The following is a 15,607-nucleotide window of genomic DNA, read 5'->3' as shown; positions in this document are numbered from 1 at the left end:
AAGGATCTTGAAATCTGTCCTCTCTTCTTCAAAAGAATTCTGCAGGGCTGATACAATAGCTTTTCGGAAGACAACAGTTAAAATAATTTAGAAAATTGACTTTGCTAAGTCAATACTATTGTCCAATCATCAAATTCTGGAGACTAAAGTAGACAGCAGGTAAATTATGTTTTACGTTTGAGCAAAGTGTTACTTTATGTAATTTGGGGGTGGGGGGGAGACTGGCTAAGAAGAGAAAAAGCAACCAAACTGATGAAAAACAAACAAAAAATATTTTATTGTTCCTTAAAATTCATTCCCCAGACAATGAATAATGCACACATCGGATGACCTTAATACACACAGACACATTTGGACAATTATCAACATTGATGAACAAGGGGAATTCATAAAAGTTAAACTTTATCAGGTTATTGGATTTTCTGAGCATAATATTGGCAAAAGGAACTCTCAACACAAGAAACATTTAGTTTTATTTGTTTAATGTCACTAATTTTATCCACCACCTTTGACAGTGACTAAAAAATGAGGTACAGAAAAGTTTCCCGAAGTCTGAGTGGAGGGCAGCAGTCCAAGGCACTTCGGAGCCCTGCTATTTCCTTATCCAGTAGGACGGACTCAGTCCTGAAACTGCCCTTACTCCAGGTTTACTGCATAGAAAAGCACTGTTTACCCACCTCCATGAGGAGTTGTGGGGATTCGGTTTTATAAAGTGCTTCAGGTGCCTTAGAAGAAAGGCAACATAGAAGTATGAAATAATCTTACATATTTCAAAAATGAAAAAATAATTTTGGCACAATGGGAAGAGTGCCTCTTATTTTAAAAACCAAACCTGCCTATTTATAAAAACCCATCACCTCAATGGCTTCTTGTTTGTTTTTTAATTAAGAGAATAAATGTTGTGCCAGTTTTATAACAGTCTCAGCCCAGGCTGTGTTATCACAATCTCTTTAAGAGTCCGTGAAAAATACAGATCTTTGGCCGACAGCCTAGAACTACAAAATTAAAGTTTCTAAGAGTGGCATGTTTTTAAAAGGATCTATAGAGGATTCTGATGCATACAAAAGTTTTTTAAACATTTCTTTAGAAAAATGTTAATTTATTAAACATTGATTTTCTTCCAAATTTTTCTTAAGAAAGAATGAAGTTGGATCAAGGTATCAACTTCTTATTGTCCTTTCCCCTTCCTATGTCCCACACAGGCTCTGAACATCTCTCTCTCTCTCTCTCTCTCTCACTCACACACACACACACACACACACACACACACACACACACACGCACTTTGTAGTTCTGCCCTTGAATTAAAATGCGATAGTGGTAAAATGTGATGGTAGCAGATAGGTGGAGAAGAGAGGCAGGACTTGCAATTCATCCCCACTGTGCCCGAAGCAAATGGATGTTTCCCATTTGCCAGAACGGAATGGTTTAAATATGCATTTCCAATTTGGAAACAGGTAAAATCAGCACTTCCTGGGAAACATCAGCTTGAATAGATGCTGACAGACAAAAGTGAGCGAGGTTATAGCGGCCAACTGTGAAGAAAGGCTACAGCGACTCCCCTTCTGTTTGGAGATCGCCTGCATCTCAGCAAACACATGATGCTCCACGGGCACCAAACCTGTGGTTGCTTCACCAAGGTCAATAGAATGATGGAACTGGTGACTATAATTTAAAATAGCTTTTTTTTTAAAATGATCAGTTTGCTCCAATGCAATTCTTAAGGCTGTTTTAGTCAGTACTTTCATTTCTTGCCTGGCTCAATGTCTTCTATTTCCTAGCTGGTCTAACTTAGACAAGAGAGTGCTCATCCCTAATGGCCATCACACACAACTCACCATGCCACCTGCAGTTTTGAAACAGAGGAGTCCCCTTGGGGTGCCTTGCAATGGAACTAATGAAGCCTTCAGAGAAATTATTTCTTTACACAGAGGAGGTTCTCTGAGGCTGGCCAAAATTTTTACCATGTCAAGAGCTCATGAATAATAGCATAACAAAATAGTCCCACTTGTTGGGAAAAGAAAAAAAGAAAAAAATGCAGGAGAAAGAGGATACATAGAGAATAGGATATGTTTTTGTTTTAAATTCATTCAGAACCAGCCATGGTGAAATTTCGCTATGAAAACCAGTCTTGCACTGCCTTCCAATGTTCCTCTAAACATGCGAGGCGACTTTGTACAGAAAGGTTGGAGCTGGCTTGGGGAGTTGCCTGTTGCATGTTTCCCAGGGGGGCAAGGATGCCAGCAGCAGAATAAAACCTCCCAGCAGGACGCAGAAGCCACTAAAATAAAATGCAATGTCATAGGTGTGTGTCCAGTCATAAAACCAACCTGGAAAGAGAGTAAGAAAACAGTGAGTTTTATAAAAATCATATGGATATGAAGCCCTTGCTCTAATCTCATCAATTTTATATGCACTTAGTATTAGAATATATATTCCATCCACTTGCATGGTGGCCTATGGGGAATTGGAAAAGGAGAATTTCTCAAAAATTTGCACAAGAAGCAGGAATTTGGGGTTTCTCTCAAGTAAAGAATAGACACAAATCCCTGGGCAAGAATATTGGCTTTTAAACTATAGCAAAATGATTCTGAATAAACCATTACCATGCAGATTTATTTTGTGCAAATCTGTGCTATTATTATAACCTGAATTTCTATATCTGGAGAAGTGACAAAGAAGAGCAGTGAGACGGTTGACTAGGATAAATATCTTACCAACGATTGGTGGTCCAAGGCTATTTCCAAGTCCAGCAAAGAACATTAGTATCCCATAGGCGTGGGCTAATTTTTCAATTCCCACAGTCTTCGTGGTCACATAGGGGAAAATGGACCAATTACCAGTAAGAAACCCTAGGATCCCAGAAAGTAATGCTAAGGTAACATAAGTTTTGGCAAATGGAATAGCACACAAGGCCAGGCCCATGACTATCAGGGTGGCTACGTAAAGATACAAGGTGTTAATCCACTTGAAGTCAGCCAGTATCCCCAAAAGGAGTTTACCGACGGCTGTCATAATGCCAATAATGGAAATGAGAGGCACGATAAACTCCTCTTCTTTCACATTTGAACTTCTTGCTACATCTTCCATGAGTAATGAAGGTGGAAACCCTCCGATGTCAAAAAGAAAGATAGCGATGAAGAGGGCTGAAAATACTTTGTTTTTAAAAAGAGCCACAGTTTCTCCACAGTAGTTTTTATATAATTGCCACTTCCTCTTGGCAAGCTGTTTGCAAAAATATGTCTGTTCTGCAACTTTCTTTTTGTACGTCTCAGTCTCTCTCGTGTGGTGTGCCATCGTTGTCGGGTGTTTGTGAAGCAGGCTTTCCTGTTTCCAGTCATCAATGGCTAAAGGGCTCTTGCGTGTCTCCTCACTACTGGAGCTCTTTTCAAGAATGCTGATGTTCTCTTCTAGGTTCTTTTCTTTTTCGCTGTAAGTGGAGCATCTATCTGGTACATTTTCTAGAGCTGTTTTTTCAGGCAAAGGGCAATCAGAGGACTGGAGGGGTCTCATCAGACTGCCACAGGCTAATATATTTAAAGCTAAAGCACCCACAATCAGCAGGCACCCATCCAGTCCATAGGACTCAATCAGCAGCCTCTGCAGAGCAGCATATATAAAAAGTCCAACGCTTGAACCTAAAAAGGAAATGGAAACTGTTCAGTCTTCATCTCTCATAATCTGGGACTCTCAAGACAAGGATTTCCAGTATCACAGCTCAGTTTCTTTTTGACACTGGCACTCACACATGCCTTCACATGAAAGTCACAGCGAGGATGTTAAAGGTGATGACAATAGCAACAATCACAGTAATACTGATAGAATATTTATTTTAAGAATTAGCACTCGTAGTTCAGACAGTGTTAAGCACTTTGTATTGCATGATCTTGTTTAATCCCTAGAATTATCATACTGTGTAGGTCCTATAATTATTCCCAACCTACACATGAAGTGACCTGGGGCTAGAAAGGCTGAAAATTTTTCCAGAGGACACAAAGCTGTAAATGGTGTTAAGGAGGACTCACATTCAATCCTGGAGCACATGTCCTCAACAAACACCTTACACAACTAACTTTTTTGCACTTATTATGTGCAGGTCCCATGCACATAATATGTTTATTCCCTTTGGAAAGGCAAATATATTTTAGTTTTGAAATAAAAAATATATTTTAATTTTTAGGGGATATTTGCAATGGTATGATAGTTCAAATCCATTGCTGAATCGCCAGAACAAATAATTCACATTACTAAACTATGAACAGAATAAGAGTAAAGTGGAATTTGATGGGGTATTTAAATCACAGAATATGCCTGGTTTGCACATCCTCGAAATGCTATAAATTCTTCAGGGTTTTGGGTTTTTTTTTTTTCATTTTGCATAGATCACCCTAAACACACAGGAATGGCATGTTACATCAGTCCAATCAATCTGAAGTATTTTCATGTAATTCTAATTTCAACTTTTTGAAAACTGAGTATTTTAAATTTTAATATCATTGAAAATGTCACACGAAAAAGCAGGAGAGAAATAATTACATTGGTTAAAAATAGATAAATAGGTTGATCACACTTTTAAAATGATCTGTGCCAAATTACTTCAGAACCCCAAGAAGACGCCATGTTTGCAGCAAAAACCTATCTGATCAAAAATTCCCACAAAGAACCGAGTGACTTTGCCTTAGACTTGGAAGAACACATTTTTCTTTGTGGACCACATTTTAACATTTTAAAAATTAACTTTTTAATAATCCCTCCCAAATTATTTGCATGAAATGTTCACTAATAGCACGTGTTAATGTAATGGTGGCTAAAATAATACCTTTTTGTGGCTAGTAAGATAGTAAGTATCTTCTTGGCTAACACTGAAAAATAGTAAGTAGATAAATTTAATCCTCCCCTTATCTTTTTAAAAGTGGCACATACTTCAGAAGTTCAAAGCACTTCAGAAAATAAACTAAAAGAATGGAAAATAGCACTACGTCATGTGCTTCTGCACTGCATTAACATCTGCTCACTGTTAATTGACATTTTTGTCTAACACAATTCCTTTGTACAGAGTCTAAAAAAGTGCCATACCATTAGATACTTAGGAATACTACTGTCATTTTGCAAGTTCTATAGTTTGACCTCAAATTGAGAAAAATAAGCAACTTCTCCATTATCCACCCACTAAGTGTAGCTCTCAACATCATAAAATATAAGAAAGACATATTAAATCAACCAACTGAAATTTATTGAATATCTATGATGTACTAAGTACACAATCAAATTACATAGGAAACACTAGTTTCCTCAGCCTCCCACAAAAACACAGCCGGAGCTTAGAAAGATGCAGGAATTCTTTCAGGGCAATAAAGAGTAGCTCAGAGCTTTCTTGTGGAACAGTGTAAACTGAAAACTGTACTTTTTAATTTTCAAAAAGGAAACTCTAATTTAAAAATCATCATTGTAAAGGGTAAAGTGAAGTAAAGGATGGATTATGCTTTCATGCACATCTAAGTTATATATTATCAAAGTGGGAAAATGTTAATAGATGCTCAGAGAAGCTGAGATAGTAAAAGACATGCTCATGCTTTGATTAACTGTTCATACCAGGGGTCAATAATCTCTGTCTATAAGGCCCAGAGAGTGAATATTTAAGCCATAGCGGGTCATACAACCTCTGTTGCAAATGCTCAACTCTGCCCTTGAAGCATAAGGCAGCCAGTGAAGGTTTGTAAAGGAGTGAGCATGGTTATGTTCCAATGCAACTTTATTTATGAGCACTGAAATCTGAATTTCATATAATTTTCCCATGCCATAAAATAGTCTTCTTTTGATTTTTTTAAAACTATACAGAAAAGCAAAAAATCATTCTTAGCTTGTGAGCTGTCCAAAAACAGGCAGCAGAGCAGACGGGGCCCATAGACATTTGTCTACGGACCCCTGTTCACCACAGAGCAAGACCCAGTCCCCAGATCCTTCATTTCATGCCCATGTTCCTTTCTTTTAACAAGGTCACAATATTTCAAGTATTTGCACTATTGGTTTCTTTTCAATTAAAAAAATTCCACTGTAATTTTATTTTGCTTGTTATCTCTTTTCACTGAGGTTGGATGCTATAGACTGGATGCTTGTGTTCCCCTTATTTATATGCTGAAACTGAGCCCCCAAGGAGATGGTGTTAGGAGGTGTGGCCTTTCAGAGGTGATGAGGTCACGATGGCAGAGCCCTCGTGAATGGGATTAATGCCTTATAAAATGGACCCCAGAGAGCTTCCTCTCCCCTTCTGAAGCCTTGTGAGGACACAGTGAAATGACAGCCATCTAGGTGTCAGAAAGTGGGCCCTCACCGAACTTGTGGGTGCTTTGTTCTTGGACTTGCCAGCCTGCAGAACTATGAAATACATTTCTATTGTTTATAAGTCACCCACCCAGTCTTGGTGCTTTGTCATAGCAACCTGAACGGACTAAGACAGTGGATTCCTGCTTCTCCCTAACTTTGCTTCACCTAATTCCCTGTGAGTTGAAACTGAAAACTCCTTAATTCTGCCAAATCTTGACTGTCTATAGTAGCTCCAGTTTAGATTCAGCGTGCCATGTCCCAAGCCCACAGGCTTTCTTCCCCAGACAGAGTGAAAAGCAGGAACAGCATACAACTTTCAAAGTCTTCAGCACAAATAAACCTGGACATGCAGGGAAATCTAGGTCATAACTACAATGGCTAACACTTTTAGAGCCCTTGACATGTGCCTTACACAATAACTCCTTCAATATTCCCAGTAACCCAATGTAATAAGGACTATCTTATTCCCATTTTACAGTTCAGAAAACTGAGGCTTAACAATTAACAAAAAAGTTAACTAATTCACTATCACCAGACAGCCAGTGGATGACACAGGCAGGATTCAAAGCAGGTCTGGCTCCAGGGTCTGTGCTTATTACTACATCACAGTGCCTGTGCAGGAAATGGATAGTATAGGTAAGACCTGCTGTTCTTTAAGCTGCCATACCTACCCTCCTACTCCAAGTTCTCGAAACTACATTCCAACTGCTCTGGGTTCTCTGTCTTGTTTTTTCCACTTCTTCTCCCATTTCTGCCTTAGCCATGTCTTCAGAGGCTGACCCCATCTCTTCCTAGACCATGACCTACACTTCTTAACTGACAATGCTTCTTCGAATCACATTGGGTAAATACCCAGCTAGAGGCAAATAGATCTGGAATTGCTGTGTAGCCACTGGTTAGCGTCAGGAGCAAAGCATTGATTTGGATCCTGTTGTCAGACGTACTACTAACGTTATTTGGCTTATCTGAAAGCCTGGCTTCCCAGGCACACTCACCCATAAACAGGTAAACATACACCTTTGAGTAAATTTGGCAGCTTTATCTCCCAAGCAAATTCATAAAATACTGGCTACAAAATTTTTGATAAGTTTGCTAAACTGCTTAGAAAAAAAAAATCCATCTGAAAAGTAAAATACCACTTTAAAATATCAGAGAGGGTCCAGAAATTTTATATTTACATTCCCCCCAACCAGTGATCACCTCTTGATGATTAAAGAATAGCAAGAGTAAACAACCCGTCTTTTGGATGTGCACACAGGTCAGTGATATGTATTCATAAATCGGTCCTCTCCACTTTTTTGTGGAAATTGTAAATTTCACAATAAATGGAGGCTGAGAGCTATCAGCATCAGTCTTTGTGACAGGGGCCTCAGGGGTCTCCACTTCCCTTCCATGTCTCCCTCTTCCTCAGGGATAAAGGCCTTTACATATGTGCTCTCCACTTCTTTCGGCACGATTTTCGCCAGCATGTGACTCTCAATTTACTGGGCCCATAAGCTTTCTTTTCCTATATTATATTTATGGACGATGAAAAAGGGTTCTATGGAGAGTAACCTCACAGGGTGATCTGATCATAAATTCCTAACTGGACAGGTTATGGTGGGCAGTCCACCCAGGAATATTTCTTTCAAGTAAAAAGCTTATTTTTGCTTCAAGCAAGCCCTGTCCATTGCTTTTGTGCATCTAAGAAATAATCACTTTGAAATAATCACTCTTTGAAATAATCACTCTCCAAAAGGCACATAATCTTGATTAACTATCCTGTGATCCAATCTCTACACTGCTTTTTCCCTCACCTCTTGTAATCTTCCTTAATTTAAATGCATAAAAGAAGCTTAAAAACTTCAAATGCATAAAAGAAGCTGCAAAAAAAGGAACTTCCCAGCATATGTTATCAGTTTGGCTTAAATAAAGTCATATAAAAATTCTCTACAGGTTTGGATGTTTCTTACTTCAACATACGGGAAATCTAATGCCCCAGATTTTTCATATGTGTATCTTAGGCTTTTCTGAAAGCTACACCATATTTACAGTGGAAACTGAAATTTCCTTATAGGGCGAGAGTAAAAACATTTTGCCACCTGACTGGTAGCTGGGGAGTGGTTGTTTAAACATATTTGTGTTTGGTAACTTTTAACTTTGATTAGAAGGCTGTATAGTAACAATGCTGTACTTATTTTGAAAGTGTACCTGTTGAAATCAGGCCAAGTGCAAGGCCTCGGCGGCTGTCAAAATACTGGCATGTGATGGTCACTGTTGCAGTGTACAATAAACCACATCCGAGACCTAAACATAAGGAGACATTACATGAATTAAGATAGACTATATTATTTCAATGCAAAAAAAAAGGAAAAGAGGAATGATTCCAATAGAACATTCTGTTACTGACTGACTAACACTCTTCAGAACATGGGTTCCTAGCTCCCTTCAACAGTAGTGCTCAGCTCCAAGAGAAACACTTATGCAGGCTCATTTTTCTTTCTACACATACCCAAAGGTCAGAGTCAAGTTGGAAAAAATAATCCAATTTATAAAGTATAAGTGAAGAATGCAAATTTAAATTAAGACTTTATGGAGAGAGAAAACAGTTAAACCACACACCAAATAGCAAACTTTAATCAAAAGTACCTATTTGATATGTCTCTCTTCCCAGTTCTCATCCTTAGCTCTGTTTTTCCTTCTCCAAGGCCTCTAAACAATGTTTAAAATCCCTTTCATCATCCCAACCTACTTTGCTAGAGCTCTTAGCTTGCACACCTCAGTTGGCAAAACAAAGACCCTAAGGCAGGTCCTCAGTTGTCCTCAGATTAACACACCACAGCGAAATGTGTACTTGTAAAGCTTTATCTTGTAGTGCTGCAAACCACTGTGAACAAAAAAGGGGCGCTATGTAATAAATCTGACATGCTCGGTGACCGAAAGTGACCTCACATGGTGATCTGATCATAAATTTCTCTTTGGGCAGGTCATGGTAAGTAGTCACACCCCAGACCTATAACTCCTTTAGTAAAAGGTTTATCTTTTCCTTAAGGAAGCCTAGTCCATTGTTGTTGTGCATATACATTAACACACCTTTGAAATGCAAGTGTAATCCTCTTTTTCAGACCCCTCAACCGGTGCATAACCCCCTCAAGGGAGCGCATGATTATTTCTTGTGTACTATCCCTATCTACTGTAACTGTTAAACGTTAACTATCCTGTACCCTCCAATGTAAAAGAAGTATTCTTCTCTCCATTTTTTTTACAGTCTTGGAAATTTCCCTGACTTATTTCTCCCACTTCCTTAATCTACCAGAAATGGACTTTATGTAATGTTCCTTATGTCCCCTCCTTTGATTCTAAATGCATTTAAAAACAAACAGAAAAAACCCTGAAACTGCCCATTCTCAGGAGCATTTTTTCAATCTATTGTGACCCTACTTCTAGGCACGTCCTCAGTGTGGCTCATGTAAGTGCTTCTAACAGACTGGCCATTCTTATGACGATATTACCTTATTGCTAAGTATGATAAAATGTCATGATGTTTTTAATTTAAAATATCTTCACAAAAAAGGGGAAACAAATACAATAAAATATTAACAACTGTTTAAATGGAAAGCATAGAGTTGTTTGCTATATTATTCTCTACTTTTCTGTGAATTTAAAGTTCCCCTTCTTGAACCCCAAGGGCCTCACCTGAGGACATGCTTATGGACTTTAGAGAGAGAAGAAAGGAGGGAAAGAGAAAGGGAGAGGAACATCCATTGGTTGCCTCTCTATGTGCCCTGACTGCAACCAAACCCACAACCAGCATATGTCCTGACCAGGAATTGAACCCGCAATCTTTTGTTACACAGGATGACACGCCAGCCAACTGAGCCTCAAGGGCTGGGGCTCCAAGGCTCTTGACTTGTTAGCCTAAGTTTTTCATCCTTATTCAGCACCTGATAACCCTAGTTTGTTTGCCATAACATTTTCCTCTGGCTTCTAACTCACAATTTTTTGCTTTTCTTCTGTAGCATCACCTGTTCTTCAGAATCACTCTATAAACAACACAAGCTACATTTAAAAAACTGAATTTTAACCATGGCCTATTAGATGAGTTATTAAGATCACTTTTATTACCTTTAATCGCTACCTGGACTATAATTAGACAGAATACATGGGCTTACCAAATATACTGCATAAACGTTCTAGGAAATTAGATCTTAAAGTAACCCAGGATGCAGATGATCATCTTTGATTGCATAAAAATTCTTAAAGAAATGAGATGGATTAAAACAATTACACTTAAATAAATCTTTTAAAATAAAGCACCCATTTGTATGAGCTAAAGGAAGAAATACTATGCCATTAACTAAAACAGGAGTTGGATTGATTTATACAGTTATCATTACTACACATAGAACACTTTCAGATGTGAAATAAGACTTGTTTCTGAAAAATCAATTTTGTGAAGTCAGAAAAGAGTCACTGTTTTTACTAAGTGTTGGGAACCACCCTGCCTGGTATCAGAAGCTGTAACCCCTGCCAAGGCTAAGGCTGAGGGATGACCTTGGACCATAAGCCAGCAAGGAGACAAAAGCTTATCTCCCTGGCAGAAGCACTGCTTCTGGTACTTCATCCATAACTGGCCCCCAATACTTGGTCGATTAGCCAATGATGGGTAAGATTCCCCAAGGGGGGAATGATCTAAGACAGGCATGATCACATGGGAGGCCCCCAAGAAAGGACTTTGGGGGCTACAGCAAAAGGGGGTGATGGATCCTCACCCCAAGGCTTTGACAAAGCCTGAGTCCTCATTGTCTGCGAGAAAATCTCCTTATCTCTTGGTTGCCTTAGTTCCCTTGCTCCACCTAAGCCTGAAACAATGACAGAGGGTGGTGCAGCCCTGTGCTGGAAAAGGCGGGTTCCCCAGGTGATCAGGCCCAAGAAAGAATATTTAAAATCCTGTGAAACCTGCTTTGTTTAGAATGCTCTCAGTTGAATGATAAGGGTCCAGGGAAGAAGTAAGTTTGTTCCTTAAAGTTTTTTACAACTCTTTGACCCTGACTCAAAATAGGCCCTCAGACTTCCTTGTTATCTATTGTTTGATCCTTACTTCCTGGCAATGAGTAATGAGCTTTACCTGAATTCTTATGCAAACGAAACCAATAAAAAGCCTCTCGGGAAGGAACGGCGAGCTCCCCACTAGAAACAGTGGCCATTCGCTCCTACTTCCCCACAGGACCTGCTTGTCTCTGTGTATGTTTTTCTTGTGTATTGACGAGCCATCCACAGCGTTTCTCGGTCACTGCCGGTCGGTGGTAGCAACAACTAAGACTTTACATCAGAAATCCTTTGGAGGAGGAATGAATTTACTTTCCTGTGATTTGGTTGTCAGGGCTCTTACAAATTTTAGGCATTTTGAGACACAGAAAAAAAAAGACATATCCACTTACTAAATGCCAGTATAGAAAAGTTGAAACAGCAATGTTTAATTTTAGACTAAAAGGAGAGTAAATGTAAAAAATTATTTTAAGTCCATGGGTTTCAGATAAGATTGTTTCACTTTTTTTTAATGTAGCATAAATTTGAAATGCCTTTTCTTGAAACTTTTCAACAAGCAGAGGGTGGAATGAGAAGGACCTTAAATCAGTACCCACTCATGAGAAGTCTCCAGAGGCCCCAGGATCTGTCCGGCGGCCTTTAAAGTCAAAACTGTTCTCATAATAACACGAAGATGCTCTCTGTTGTTGTTTTTTCCCCATTGTGTTCACACTCATGTTGATGGTGCATAAGAGGCAGTGAGTAAAATCAGAAGGGCCTTAGCACAAATCATGGGATCTGTACCAAACTTTATACCCTATATGCTTAACCCCCCACACGCTCACAGTATAAACAAGCAAAACTTTCAAAAATGCATCATCTGAATTACCACACACAACTGTTGCAAGGAAAAGCACGTATGCAATTGTTTTAGTCGTCAGCTAAAACAGCCCCTTTTGTTCACGTAACCCCGTTTGTATTTGAAAGAATATGTGACAAACCGCGGTTACTCAGACTGGAGTATTGGGCAGATGTTCCTTGAAAACAAATTACCAAGGGAATCAACTGACAGTTTTCCAGCAAAAATAAGAATTTGGGACATTTGTATCCATCGCCATGAGTGTGACAGCTTTCCAACACACAAAAATATTTTGATGAGCCCATCAATGATGCTAACAAAAAAATTTTTTTTGATATTGTATAATGAAAATGTGTCAAAATTTTAAAATTCTTGCATAACTCAGTGAACTAATATTTTTCAAATAACCAATTCATGAGGTGACAAAATCAGGTTTGAATGCAGAGCTATTCAAAGTACAGAATAAACAAATGGATTTAATATAGCAGAACACAAAAGTTCACTGATGCAGTATCAGGGTCAAAACTGCAATAAGCCTTTGGAAAACTGGTCTTTACTGAGTGACAAAGAAGAATATCTACAATTACCTAAAAAGGCTGTTAAAAACTCCTCCATTTTCCAACTATATCTTTGTATGAGACCAAATTTTCTTCATACGCTCCAGTCAGAAAAACATATTGCAACAGATTGAGTGTAGAACAGAGAAGAGAATGTAGGAGTTTTCTATGAAACCAGACATTAAAGATATTTGCAAAAATGTCTTTATTGTTGCTCTTCTCACTTAATTTTGTTTTGTTATGGAAAATAGTTTTTCTCATAATAAGTATGTTAGTTATGTTAACATGTACTGGGTTTGTTATTATCTTTAAATTAATTATTAAACAAATATTTTTACTCTCCTCAACTTTTAAGACAGTAAATTTTAACAGGATAAGTGCCAATAAGTACAATCTACATAATCAAAAGTTCCTTGGGGTCCTAAATAAAAGAGTATAAAGGGACCCAAAACTAAAAAATTTGAAAACCACTTTCTTAAAGCATTCCCTGGTCCCCAGTCATTTTTATTAGACTCCTACCAGGAAAAAAAAAGTTCTGAGCACCAACCTCCAATACAAGCATACTAGTTTTAAAACTAAATATCTGAACTGCTAACGTTTCAAAGCCCAATCATTAGTAAAATATAATTGTCTGCCTTTACTTAAATAGGTAAAAACTAAATATATTTACATCTTTTAACATTTCCTTTCCACACCTCATGTTCCATTTCACACACCTCGGGGTGAAACCACAACTTCAAAGGCCCTTTTGTCCCTTATCTCGTCACATCCACCCAGACAGCAAGCTGTTTATGACACCCACTGCTTATGTTATCACCACACCCCTGCCTTTCTGCATGCCCCTGCCTCAGTTCACCTCCTCATCTTTTCTGATCTGAACTGTAGCCCCTCGGTCTCTGTCGCAGCCTCTGGCACCTCTCCTACTACTCTCCCTTCTAAACTACTGTCAGACAATTCTCACGTCTCACTCCCACAGTAGAGTCCACGCAAAACACTTTATCACCAGCCTCTGTTACAACCATGCTGTGACATGTATGCAGCTTCCCATATCACTTGTGCATCCCGTAAATAAACATCCATGAAAAGACGGCATTCTAGTTCATGGCTGTGAGCCTTTCAACCCTTGGGATATCCTTGTCCCACCACTCTCACTCCCCTTCCAACCCGTGTTCACCTGACCACATCCTACCACCCTTCCAAGACTCAACTCAAGCATAAATTCTTGCACAAAACCTCTTCAGTGTCCCCTCTCCCCTACACATACATACTACACCAGCACTGAACCTGGGTTTCATTTTATTATTGCATTTTTTTTACTGTGTCACAAGTTATGTATTTACAAGTCTATCCTCCTAACTAGACAAAGAGCTACTGGAGGACAGGCTGTGTCTTACTCACCTGAGTATCCTGGCTCCAAGGCTGAGCCTGGCTTGGAGGGAAGGTTTTTAAAAAATGTCTATTGCAGTTGTCAAAAAATTATGTTGTAGAAGTATATTCACTAAATAGAAAAGTGTCCATGACAAGTTTTTAAAATTTATAAGGAGGCTGATTTTTGCATATTCTGTATTTATATGGTTATATACAGAAAAATATACATATATTTCTTAAAAACTGAAAAACAAAGTCTGTTGAATATGGCGAAGTAGGTAAACACTGTACTCACCTCCTCCCAAGACAACATCAAAATTACAGCTACAAGACAACCATCAGCGAGAACTGCCGAAGCCTAGCTAAACTTAAGTCCTATAACTAAGAGCACAGAGAAGGAGCCATGTGAAGACTGGTATAGGGAGTGGAGATGAGGAGCAGGCTGTCCCACACTCGTGTGTGGTGGTTAAAAATCAGGAGAAATATCTTGGATACAGAGGTCCCCCCTGAGGAGTGATGAGTCCCAGCCCCCTACCTGGCTCTCCAGCCCAGGGTTCCAGTGCCAAGAAGAGGTGCCCCCACAACATCCAGCTGTGAAAACCAGCAGGGATTTTGGCCGAGTGAGACAAAGGGCTTCTAGAGTCCCAGGTGTTTCTCTTAAAGGGCTCACACAGGGATTTACCTGCTAATGGACTCACTTGATCAGAGCTCCACTGCTGGAACAACATCTAGAAAGGAGCCAGGGAAATATAAGGAGGAATTGAATTGTCTGTCTTCAAGGCAAGGGCTGGAGAGGAATTTTTCTCCCAGACAGGAGTGCTAGCAGAAGACACTGTCCTTTGGCTGAGCCTTCCAAGTGCAGGCGCCATATCTGAGTCTCCATCAACATGGCTAACACTGTTTGCTCTGCCCTGATATTCCATAAGACCATGACCCACTCTACTTTGGGGCACATAAGCCATTTCCAATGGCTTTTCTATACAAATGGCCAGTCTCAGTGCATGCTGTGGACTATTCTAAAATCTCTCACAGATTCACAAACCCTGAGCAAGCAGCATCTGGCCTCTGTGTGCTGTATATCTCTTATTAAGTTGCCCCAAGCCCAGGTCTACCAGCAGCTGGCCTCAGGTTGTAGCTTGGCTTCTCCCAGGCACTTCCAAGCCCAGCACAAGTGGCAACCATTTGCAAATCACTCTATAGCTCAAACCAAGTGACCCCAGGCAGGGCACAGGCTGAACTTGACCCGCACCTCCCATGAGGTTCTACAACCAACACATCTAGTGGCTGACTTCAGACCACACCAGAGTACCACTCAACCCCCTCCACAAATGACACACTTAAAGGGCAGACTCATTAGGCACCAGAGCCCCACTAAAACAAATCCTGCTCCATAGGGTCAGCCCCTAGACAACTGCTCCTCCACTGTAGTCACAGTCAGTCCTCACAGTCAATCAGTTTGAGGGTCAATCCATCCCATCGACATGCCAACAGT

General features: G+C 39.5%; 1 protein-coding gene across 4 annotated transcripts in view; it reads right to left on the bottom strand.

The window, feature by feature from the left end:
• Window positions 1–250: 250 nt before the first annotated feature.
• The window catches only part of SLC16A9 (solute carrier family 16 member 9), a 77,938-nt gene continuing 62,581 nt past the window's right edge, over window positions 251–15,607 (bottom strand). For 3 of the 4 annotated variants that reach the window (XM_045842408.1, XM_045842407.1, XM_045842406.1), the window contains 3 exons: window positions 8,515–8,610; window positions 2,718–3,638; window positions 251–2,330 (listed from right to left, as the gene is read on the bottom strand). In XM_045842408.1, the coding sequence (XP_045698364.1) occupies window positions 2,155–2,330; window positions 2,718–3,638; window positions 8,515–8,610 (1,193 nt within the window). In that variant the 3' untranslated portion in view covers window positions 251–2,154. The remainder of the gene's footprint in view (window positions 2,331–2,717; window positions 3,639–8,514; window positions 8,611–15,607) is intronic. The other variant, XM_045842409.1, reaches the window with a different exon arrangement.

The sequence above is a fragment of the Phyllostomus hastatus genome, unplaced genomic scaffold, assembly GCF_019186645.2.
Source record: "Phyllostomus hastatus isolate PE091 unplaced genomic scaffold, TTU_PhHast_1.1 phas_contig_38, whole genome shotgun sequence".
In the NCBI taxonomy this organism is placed as follows: Eukaryota; Metazoa; Chordata; class Mammalia; order Chiroptera; family Phyllostomidae; genus Phyllostomus; species Phyllostomus hastatus.
Note: the sequence above shows the minus strand (reverse complement) of the source record. Positions and strands in the feature narration are given on the sequence as shown.